Raw genomic sequence first — 12,122 nt, forward strand, 5'->3', positions numbered from 1 at the left:
TGGGGATTTTTAGACTGTACTCTATCTCAGAATTCTGATTTGAACTGCAACCTAAGACAATTCAAATTTATAAACAACTCCACCTATAACACCCATACCCGCCCGTAAATTGATATCAATTCCGAGATAACACCAACACCCAACTGTACGTGGAGCTAGGGTTTTTGGCGTGGACTGAACAATAAAAACCCCAAGTTTATGATGACAAACCTTCACTTTAATATTTCAACTAAAACGTCAAAAGCATGAGAGGCTTGTAGAAGTAGGGTTATAGTGAGCTCATGCTCACATAATGATACAAAGAAAAGGGTTAGAATGAAGGGTGTATCCGTGAGCTGGGTGTGCATGTGAACCACGACAAATCTTGGAAGTGTACTCCGCATGGAGAAAACCGAGTGCAGGAAATCCGGACTGGTCCGAATGGTATTCCGAACTCCGCATATTTTAATGGCGGAAAATTCCGTCTCTGGATCCGAGATTTCACTACACTTGTCTAAATACACGGTTATTGATTTATATTTCCAAGAATAACCCTGATGTCCGCTATACAAAATGGAAGCAGGGTAGGATAATCTGGTCAATGGAATAGAGACCCGTTTCCATTTTTATCGTCGAATCGAGCAATTGACGCTTGTAGCATTACCATAGAAAGAAAAAGAAGTTTTCATTTTGTTGACAGGCAGGTCGGGTTTTCTCGTCCGTGTTCTTACATGGACTTGGATTTCGTTTTGTAAGTTGAGGATTGCTCGTTTCTTATGGTTATGGTAGGCTAGTGGTTGGAATCTGGAAAAATTATTGATATGGGTAAATTTCGGCGTTCGGATTTGCATTGTGAGTTTTGTTTACGGTTGAAGGTTAAATCTTTGGAAGAGAAATCGAAATGCATTTATTGAGTTTGACGTTATTAAATTTTTTTTGCTGTAATTTAATGAGAATTTGGAGTTTGAGAGAAGAAGCTGTTTAATTATATTAGGGGATTCAGTTGTATTTAATGGGATCTAGAGTTTGAAGTGTAGATCCAGGTAAGGTTGAAGTTGAGTTGACAGATTTGGAAATTTGAGTGATTATCGCCAATTTGTTGTTGAACTGTGAGATAAAGGTCGATTGAATGCATTTTGTATTTGTTCAGTTTTCTAGTCACGAAGTCTTACGATTTGGTCCGGGTGATTATCTACGTGGATCTTAGATCATGTCATTGGTTTAGTTTGAATTTCGGAATACGAAATCCACAATTCTGTAGAATCTTGTTTATTTGCGGAAAATGTGTTGTGCGTTTTGGAAGTAGAGTCATCGTATTGCAAAGCCATGACATTGGCGCCGCCTGGGTTTTAAAGCATGGCGGCTTTTCCACGGACACTTACCTCCATTGTAATCACAGTGGGAGGACTAGCTCTATTTCTAATTTTTGCATCGTGGCTTCTAATTTCTTATCCCAGTGGTTCCACTTTTCAAGGTATTGATCATTCGAGCAAAGTCGGGTTGCCATTGCCTCTTGGTAACGATACCGCAGTTGTGATTTCTCAGAATTATTCTCAAATTGGTAATTCAGATGCTATAAACTTGAAATTCTCATCTGGTTCAGGTGAAAAAACGAAATTGGTTCCCACGGATTCAAGTAAAGGAGTGGAACCCGTAAATCAACAAAAACCTGAGGTGCCAACAAGTAGTTCTGTTATTCCCAATGTTTTAGTGACCAAGGAGACTTCAAAAGATACAGCTCAATATTTGTTAAATGACACTGGTAGAGTTTACACGGAAAAAGACAATGGTGCCTCAGTTTCTTCTTCCTCTTCACCCCTACCACCAAAGAAAACTAGCCAAGTGAATACAGTTGAATCAGGTAACTTTTCTCTGTTTATTTATATATTTTCTTGATTTATTTTCTTATCCTACTTCGATGACTTCTTTATATCTTAAAATTTGGATTCATATTTAAGCTCTGTTTTTATGCATATTTATTTTCTGGATTTGTGGCGTTCGCTTAATTTGATTTTAATTAATTCAAGATTGGTCTTTGTTTGTCTATTTATTACATTCCTGCAGTTCAAATGCTATATTTTCTTACTTAATATTGTTATTCTGAACTGAAATTTTAATGAACATGCCTTACTTCACCTTATTTGAAACCAGGATTATGGTTCATAAATGATTCATTTTAATGCTTGCCCTGGGAATCTTGGATGGCTATTTTTCTTACTTATTCTGAGTATGATTTTTAGTTGGAGGAAGGCCATATCCGAGTCTACTTATAGGTCATTGATATGGGGAGACATACCTTATTTTGACATAATGTAGCATTTTTTCCCATCGGAAACACATTTGTTTTGGTTTTCATTCCAAATGTTAATAAGAGGGTTCATGTGTTTCTTAAACTCTTCGTGTTATGCATACTCTCCCCTTCTTTCACAAATTTCACATAGATTTCTTACTAAAAGTAGCTCCACAACAACCATATTCATTCACCATCTATGAATTGTCTCCCTTGTAAATATAATCCTGTTTGATGGAAGAGAAGTTAGAAGATTTTATTTACCTTAAAGTATACTCATTACATGTCCTCTTTTTGGTATCCCTAACTTTTTTTTTGATCAATAACTCTGAAAAATTTCATTAGTTAAGATGCTTTAATGTACAACAAGAAGTTACAAAGGAATCAGCATAGAAGCTGACCCAAGACAGAATTACAAATTGATATCTCTTTTTGGTATCCCTAACTTTGCATGTATATCATAAATGAAGGCTTAAAAAATGTTGAAATTATTCAAGGAAATTCTACACGGTATCATAACTGTGTTAGTAATGGTATCACAGCTTGCTGCTTATATAAAGTACTGTAGTCAATCAAGCTTTTCTTTCTTTAGGATCATGAAATGATTAAAGAATGTATTATTTGAATATTAAGGCATGTACATAGTTTTCAAGGCGCCAAGGCAAGGCTAGGTGACAGGGGGGGGGGTGCCTTGTTGCCTAGTTTCCTAGGTGGTATAAAAAATATAGATCTTAAGAGTAGTTCCCTAGGTACCATAACCATATTTCCTTAATAATTATTCATAATTTTCATAAGGAAAGTATAGAGTTCATGTTAAAGTATAGAAAATCAACATATTAATGAGAAGAAAAAGATGGAAAAGAAAATTCAAAAAATATAGAGGCTGAACCCTTATTTTTGTTAAAGGAAAAGAAGAAAAGAAAAAGTAGTAGTAGTAGAAGAAGAAGAAGAGAAGAAAATGTGTTGATTAGACAAAATTTTAAGTTCTTCCTTACTTATTGGTTCAGGTTTTGAAGTCTTTGAGGTTTCAATATATAATTTAGCAATGTTTGTGTTGATTAAACCCTAACAAATAAGAAAATAATAAAAAGAAATTAGTTTAATAAAATCTATTTTATAATTATAATCTCAAAAAATAAAGAATAAAAAGTATTTTATAATAGAAAGTACAAAACTGCTTGGCAATTAGGCGAGGCGAGCCTCAAAGGGCACCTTGTTGCCTAGGCGTCGCCTTGACAACTATGGGCATTTGTGGTTTAGTAATTCATTGCTTGTTTAAATTCTAAGAACAAAGGATTCTTGATGATTTTATACAACGTCTGTAGTCTATAAAAAATGGTAAATTTTTTGAAAAAAGGCTTGAGATGAACTCTGAGTAGATTTGCTCTCTTCACCAAATTACATATTGAAAATTCAATCTCTTAAAAGGTGTTCTTGATACTACTTTAACTTTATGGGTATTTGTGAATAGGGAATTAAAAAAGTGAAAATTGAAACCCTGTGTACACTTGACAGATAGAATTTCCTATAAAATTTTCACTAGCAGAAGTTGCTAATGTGCTTCTAATACCATAAGGAGCAAGGGAGTTCTTTGGATACAAGAAGGGGGAAGTAAAGTTATGTGTACACTACAAAGGAAAGAGAAATCAAATATATCATAAGTAAAATAATTGTTTCATGCAATTACCAATAGACATTCATGCTATGAGAGAGAGAAAAAACAAAAGTATCAGGGGATTCTTTGGATGCTAGTGGGGCTAAAATAAAGTTATGTGTCTACTACAAAGGAAAGAAAAATCAAATATATTATAGGTAAAACAGTTGTCTCATCTGTCATGCAAATACTGTAAGAGAGAGAGAGAGTACTCTATCTAATCCAGTGGCCAAAAATAACTTATAACTTAACATCTTTTTTGGTATTAATCTTATAGCTTAATATTAGAATGTTAGATTTTACATCAGTACCATTCTAGGTACAACACATAAAATAGATAAAATAATTATGTTAAGGTACATCAGATCATCATCATCAACATCTAAGCCTTGTTCCAACTATATGGGGTTGGCTACATGAATCCTGTTTCACCATTCCATCCTGTTCAGTGCCATATCCATTGTTAAATTATGGGCCCTTGAATCATTTCTTATTACTTGCACTAAAGTTTTATCCAGTTTAAGAATGGAATTTCCCCCTAATACCTTTTTATCAATATCAATGGCCATCTCCTGCATTAGCGAGATGTTGTCTGTAATCATCCTGCCCTTCACAAATGCAGCCTGTTCAGAGGATATCAACTCAGGGAGAATCCCCGACAATCTAGATGTCATCAATCTAGCAATAATCTTGTAACAGAAATTACTAAGACTAATAGGATGAAAATTAGCATACCTTTTGGGTGTTTTCACTTTTGAAATGAGCGAAATAAAAGAAGATGTATAGCGTACCAGTAGCTCACCACCCAGAAAGAAATGATCAACAGCCGCAAATACATCCTTAGAGATAATTTCCCAATAGTGGGTGAAAAAAAATACCCCGTAAAGCCATCTGGACCCGGAGCACTATCCTTGTTCATGGACCACACCACCTCCTTAACTCTCCTCCATAGCCAGTTTTTTGGTGAGCATGAAATTATCTTCCACAGTAACAAGAAGTGGAATAACTCCCATAAGATTTATCATATGTACATACATGACATTCATTGATAGCTTGTCAGAATCATTCAAACCAGCCCCAAGTGCTTGCTTTAGAGCATATAGTGAATTCTCCAATTACAAAAACCATTGACTTGTACCATATAGGCTGTCTGTTTTAGATGTTAGGAAAAGTCATTTTTGACATCAATCTTAAGGATGGTCCACTATGGAATTGTATAGATGGAAAACAGAATATGCATTGTAGTCATTTTGGCAACAAGAGTGAAGGTTTCTATATAATATACTGCATGCTTCTTTTATAACTCTATGTAACATTGTGTGCCTTTTATCTATCAATTGTTCCACTGAATTTAGGTTAACTGAAAAAAAGCATTTGGTTCCATTTTTTTTTGATCAATAGCCATTTGGCTCCAAATCATTTTGAGGTAAGATGAATCAAAACAAGATTCCAAGTGTTGTTTTCAATGAGTGCTTGGAACTCAGTGTTTGTCCACTGTAGAATTGTTACAACTTGCTAATATATCGTGGTAGTAACCCTAGAATTTCAACTAGTAGACAGAGGACTATGTTTGGAAAAGAAACACATCTAGGGAGGAACTGAAGAAATATGAGAAGATGTTCTTGAAGAAAATTTTTGGTTTAGAGAGTGAAGAAGGATAAGGATATTGAAAAGAAGAGAGAATAAAGAGAAGTTTGTAAAAGAGGCCAAAAAGGTATTGGGCATAGTCTATTTAGACTTTGTAGTAATACCTATATAATTTTGCCCTTAATTAAATAAAAATTAAAGATAGAAAAAAATGCCCTTTGGCTAGTGCCTCTCAACACATCCCCTCAAGCTAGGCATAAATACTTGACTAGCTTGCATAGATTGTCTTTCATCTTGTGCAGTGGTACACCGTACACCTTTGGTACACTCATCAGTCAAAACGAAATTTACAACAGTTCAGGGGTTATTTCATGAATTCTGGACAATTTTTTGGGGCTGTAACAAATAGTTCTAGAGTTTCTGGTTATTTGAAATTCCTTGGGGTTCAGATTTATTTATCATTCATTGGGGATTTTCTTTGAATTTCAGGAAAGCATCCTAGATGGTATCTTTGTCTTGTTTTTTTCTTTGGGGGGTGGGAGGAGGACGGGGGGGGGGGGACTTGCAAGGGAAAAATGTCTGATTTCAGTTGGAGGGGCTTTTGGAAATTACCTTAGTTCTACCCTAGCAATTTCTTCAGGTTCTATTGGACATGGAAGCTCCATGAAAGCAGAGCTGTTGGCAGTTGTCCATGGTTGTGCATGGACTAAATGTTGGGGAAAACCTTAAATTTCAGGAATGTTACACTAAAGGATATTCAAAAGTGGTAGTGCGGTAGCTAAGGAGAAGCAGCATATAGAAATGGCCACACAAACATAATGAGGGAAATTAGGAATCTCTGAAGGGATACTCAAGTCAGCTACACTTGGTTCCAAGGGTAGCCAATAGTCAAGATAATGGGCTTGCTAAGCAGGGGGTTAATAGGAATTGGTTGCTTTGGGACAGTTGTAAACATTATAATTAATAAAATGGGGGCTTGTTGATGCTGCCAACAGAATGATAGGGATGCTTGGCTTGTATTATTAACTCAACTTTTCTCCTAATAAATAAATTTAATGTCACATATAAAAATGTCAGATCTCAGTACTAATCTCAGATCTGCATCAATTAGAGGCATTAGACTAATATTTTGATTCACATCCTTTCTTTTTGGAGATATTTTTGGTGTTCAAAGGTAACTTGAAGATTTTCACTACACTTGAGAGAATAACTCATGTTTCATGAGTTTTGGACTGGGTTTTGAGACTTGTGCTGATCATCCAAGATTTTATGGCTTACCAAAATTTTTGCAAACTGAATTCAGTATGGGCCGTTGATCTTTGTTCAAGTTTGGGATTACTTGTGATGGATACGATAGGTGGGTGTTATGTCAGGGAGTTTGTTGATCAAATCAGTAGATCTGAAATGGGAAGGAATTTTTGGAATATTCTAGAAATTCAGTGGTTGTAATTTGGATTATTGTCTGCTCTTATTAACAGTTAGTTTGTTGTGTGAGAAGTGGTGACACCTTGTCACCATTTGGATTGTACTCTTCTTTTTAGATTTAATAAATTTTCATTTACTCTTAAAAAAATGATAGGTGGGTGTTCTGTCAGGGAGTTTAATGCACTAATACAATGCGATGTACATGGTTTCCCATCTCATCATGATTTATGAGTTGTGATCAGTTGGATTCATGTTGTTATGCCATCCTATTTCACTGCTAGTGGTGTGTGATGACTAATCGCATAGTCTTACAAATGATATCAATATATCATCAATTTTTTTTGATATGTTGATTTTCTATTGGTGCAAGATTGACTATTTTGATACTCTTTTTGGGTGTTTTGGTGAATATGTTATCTTTGGTTGGATTTGTTTGGGTGATGATGGTTAATGTTTTTCCCTCTTCCATAGGCTTGTGTTTGTTAACTACTTCATGTTGGCTTTCTAAGTGCTAATTAAAGCTTGAGTTTTGGGGAGGCTGTGGAAAGATTAAGGTTGTGTATGCTTATATAGGGGTTTTCATTGTGGGAGGGTGTTGGAGACCATCTGTACTTTTAATGGTAATATTCTTATAGGGACTTTTTGTGTACTCATGTCGAGGAAAGCGACTTTGGATGTGACATGATTGAGTTCAATATTAGGCTTATTCAACCCATAGTTTTAAAAGGCATTAATGCATATGCTTTGTGGCAAGGTGATGCAGCACCACTTGTTAGAAGAAGAAAGATGAGGAACAAGAGAAGTGAAGATGCAATAGAGAGGGGAAAAATAAGTCGAGGAGAAGAATTCAAAACTTTCTATTTCTCAAAAATATAACATAGCCCTAAAAAATAAGCAAAATAACCCCTACCAAATATAAAAATAAAAAATAACCCCTACTAAAATGAAACTTTACAAGTGAACCCAAATCCTACATTAAGCAAAATATGTCCTAAACTAATGTCTTCTGCACCTAATGTAAGTGCGAAACATGTGCAGACATCAGTCTCAATGTGATCTCCAACAATTCCCCCCCGATAGAAAAGAATTCTCCTCAAAAGAGGTTGTTTGTATTCTGATTCAAGAGGAAGAACCAGTAGAGAAAGACTCTCATCAAGAGAGGTTTTTGCTCAGAGGTAGAGAAAGACTCTCCCAAGACCTTCTAGTTGCTCTGATACCAAGCTGCAATATCTAAGGGTTTTATTGAGAAAGAAAACAAGAAAAAGAGAAGGAAAGAGAGAATAGAAAGAGAGTTACAAATGGAGAGGAGAGGGTTATTGTTCACTCTCTCAAACTTGAGATTTTATATTATTGAGAGAAATTAGAAGTAAGCCCTCACAGGGGCATCCAATTATAAAAGAACATAAATGACAAAATACCCTTGCCCCCAAACAATCTCAATAGTCTCAATAAATCATTTATGAAAAAACATTATAATGGTGAACCACTGTATATTTTGAGTGTCGATGCAATGCATTGTTATCCATAGAACACCGATGATTGCACAAAATGATTTAGGAATTGTGTTCATATTGGATTGGCTAGTATTTTGCAGATCAGCTGCCAACTTGACACAACCCTCTTTCCTTGGGCTTGAGAAGTATGAGACAAGATACACTGGTGGAGTTATACATTAGATAGATCTCCTTTTATATTAGCTTGGATATTTTCCAATGAATGTTGCAAATATAAGTGATCATGTTAACTATGAAAGCAGTGGGATGGCGTATGTAGGAACCTGCTATCATTTCTGTAGTCCTCACCTTAACCCATTTGTGATATTGATCCATCTGGAGATTTCAATAAGGAGTTGAGGTTGGAAAATTGTTTTGTATGCCACCCATGGTCATCAAGCATTGGTGGTTCAGTTTCAGAGAGGAATGGTAGTGGTTTGGGTTATGAGTGCACCAAGTGTTGGAGAAGATTCCTTAAAGCTTGAAATGATGGCTTTTCTTCAAGCTTAGTCCCACCATGCTTTTTAAGGTCTTTCTCTGAAGGGATGAGAGATCCATCGTATGGACGCCCAAAACTTGCGGAATAAAGGGGCGAATTTCAAAAAATTTCTCCCTTCAACTAGGAATCGCATTCCTTGTTTAGAAAATCATATTTTCAAGGATCAATCTTGAACCATAAACTGAACCAGATCTGAACCAAAAGGAGTAGGAGAGGAAAATACCTGATACGGAGAAATAATATCTCCCAACGAAGGTGTTCACGCCCAAGGAAGGATCCAAAGACTGCTCCCACTGAAGATGGCACAGTGTAGGATGGAGCAGAATTAGCAGTGTTCTTCTCCAAGAACTCTGTCATTCGCAAGAAACAACAAGATGGTACGTGAGCACAACTTCCTATCAATTCTTTCACAAAGAACTAATGTCAAGATCGAACCTCAACTTCTCCCATAGAGTTAGAGATCGAACTGGATGTCTAGCGGCTGCAGGAAGGAGGCAGCAAGAAAGATTTTCGTAGGGATAGCAGAAATCTTTCTTCTGTGATTTCAGCTCTGAAGAGGATGTGAGTATCTCTAGAAGCTGTTGCCCCCTCCTTTTGTAACCTTAAAGGATCAGCTCCTAATCCCATTAGGAGTTGCTGATCAAAATCTGATTTGGATCAGACATCCCTTTAGGTGATAAGGATAAACCCTTATCTTATCTGCAGATTAGATTAGCATTCTCCTAATCTCATTAGGAGGTTTCTAGATCTGAATCACATTCAGATCTGGACTTTCTGAGTGGATAGGGTTTAGACCCTATCCTATCTGCTAATCCATCTTAGAATTCGCCCATATTTAACTTATTAAATTAGTCCAGTTCGAAATGGGCTTTAGGTCCATTAAGTTTATGTGCTCACTTAGCCTTCCTAACTGCTGTCCAGTTGGGCTTCCTTGTATGGCATGGGACCCAAGCATTGATCTACACATCAACCACATGGGTTCGGCCCAGCCTTTGTTACAAGGCCTGGCCGAATACACTACCATGGACAGTGCACCCTCTAAAACCCATCAAATGGACTCTATGGGCCCACACTTACCCTAAGTGGTCCCTGGGCCAAGCCACCTTATAACACCCAGGGACTATGGGCAGATGCAAGATTAGCCCATCAGACATTACCCTCAATGGTCTTACACTTAACCTCTCAGCCCATAATGATCAAACACTGCCCGACAAGAGAGGACCTCTCCCTCGGCTGTAAGGAACAGTGTTGCACTCTCTGCTTATATGGATCCCGGAAATTGAAACCTTTTGCAAACATTTTAGAAACCATAATATATATACTTTTATATCTCATATAAAAAATATTTTGCAAAAACAAATCTCAACGATTGAAATCGGCTGCCGGCAGTCTTGGTTTCCATCAGTGGGAGCGCATCCCTGATCATTACTTTTGTCCGATAAAGGGGCTGATCCTGTCACTATGATCACCCACTCAGATGAATTCTCAGACTGTCCCAACATACCCAGGTTTTGACCCCAGCTAAGAATCTCACTGATTGGTACATCAAAGACAGCCCAATCCGATACATAGTGCAGTATCATAATCGAGTCTAGGGGTCGGGTGTAACTTTCCAGTTTTTCCCATTATCTCCAAGGTCCAGGGCAATACTGGAAATCTGGTCCAGTTCAAAGATTCAATTAATCCTACACTGTATGTGCCTAGGGTCTCACCCTAGCAGCTGAGACAGGCCACCCCAACCGACTTGGTGGTACAATAGTGTCAGCCTAATCAGGATAGGTCTCCCTAGACCGACCCATTGGTTGTGAACAATCTAAACTAACATGAGTCTCATTAAGTGTCCAGTTTAAGGGTATTTCACAGAAACATACCAAGGGAACATGAATCAAATATGCACTTTTATTCATTTACAATAAACTCATAAAGTACATCATTCTGATTGAAGCTAAGGGCATACAAAACTGTCCAACATTCTCATCCCTCCTCATTGAAGGTTTTTGGAAAGGTTACATGAAGATCGCTAAATCTGCTTAATGAAATTCAACTTCTCTAGGGTTCTTCTCAAACAATCCTCAAGTTGATACCTAGGGGCCTTAAATGTGGTCACTGATGGTCTAACTAGATTGGAGTTAACCAGGATGGTATGTAAGATGAGTCCAAGATGCCACGGGATGCTTATATATGATGTCCATTTTGTACATCTGCAATCTTCCATGCCATTAATATATTTTTCTTATCTGTTTCTTTCAAAGGTATAAATATATATGCAGTGTCATCTATTTGTTAAGGGTTTCAGTGTTGATTTCAATAGTCCAGTTGTAATATCTGTTTATCTAGTAGAGTTTCTTCTGTTAATCAGTTATGCTTTCTAAAGATTCCAGTATTCATTTATTAACTTTTGCTCTTAAATATGCAAGTCCCTTCAGGTCTAGGGTTGAGAAAAGCTCATACCTTTAAAGATATCTCATGCTTCCCGGAAGAACAATACAACTTCCAAGACCTCACCAGTTGTGTCAAATATCTCATATTTTCTGCCCTTTTTTACTGTACTGGTTTGCTCCCAATTATCTTTCTTATAACGAAAGCCACCTGAGGCTGCAAATTATGAGTCATGGGTCATCATTTCTATTACTATTTTCATCATTGTTTTCATCAACATCATCGTCCTTATTCCACCTAGTTGTTGTTTGGAGCATAAATGCTATCTTTTTTGATCAATTACTTCATAATTCATCAATTAGAATGAACTAGAGTACAAGGACTGTAAATACAAATCAAAGTCAATGAGAGATAAAACCTCTTATCTCTCCCTAACCATGCCCTCTCTTTTATAACTGTGCCCATTAAATATTTTCTCTCCCAAACTAGGGAATTAGCACTTCACTTAACGTAGCTGAAAGTTACTTCCATCATGTCTCTTGTAACCATCTGGAGTTCTTTTTGTTGTTGAAGATCCAAAACTTCATCCCCTCACTTTGCATCTGTGAAAGAACTCCCTGATGTACTATTTTATTGTAGTCCTTATTGTATTCTTTTCTTATTTATTATTATTCACTTCAGCCCTGCAAGGGCCTCTCTATAAATCCTCTAAATTGTGTTGCCCTACAAGGGCCTCTCTGTAATTTCTGTAATTTCACTTTCTATATAAAGGACCCTCAGGGTTGGGTCGAATCATCTATTCTTCATCCCCAGAAT

The 12,122-nt window shown here is 36.7% G+C and overlaps 1 protein-coding gene across 3 annotated transcripts in view; it reads left to right on the forward strand.

The window, feature by feature from the left end:
* Positions 1-287: 287 nt before the first annotated feature.
* The window catches only part of YLS7 (trichome birefringence-like protein (DUF828)), a 67,057-nt gene continuing 55,222 nt past the window's right edge, over positions 288-12,122 (forward strand). The window contains exons 1-2 of one of the 3 annotated variants that reach the window (XM_088946944.1): positions 288-1,453; positions 1,583-1,840. In XM_088946944.1, the coding sequence (XP_088803070.1) occupies positions 1,336-1,453; positions 1,583-1,840 (376 nt within the window). In that variant the 5' untranslated portion in view covers positions 288-1,335. Of the gene's footprint in view, positions 1,841-12,122 lie in introns of all 3 variants that reach the window. The other 2 variants (XM_088946943.1, XM_088946941.1) reach the window with 2 other exon arrangements.

The sequence above is a fragment of the Nelumbo lutea genome, chromosome 5 (assembly GCF_056320005.1).
Source record: "Nelumbo lutea isolate HS-2025 chromosome 5, American lotus-T2T, whole genome shotgun sequence".
Classification (NCBI taxonomy): Eukaryota; Viridiplantae; Streptophyta; class Magnoliopsida; order Proteales; family Nelumbonaceae; genus Nelumbo; species Nelumbo lutea.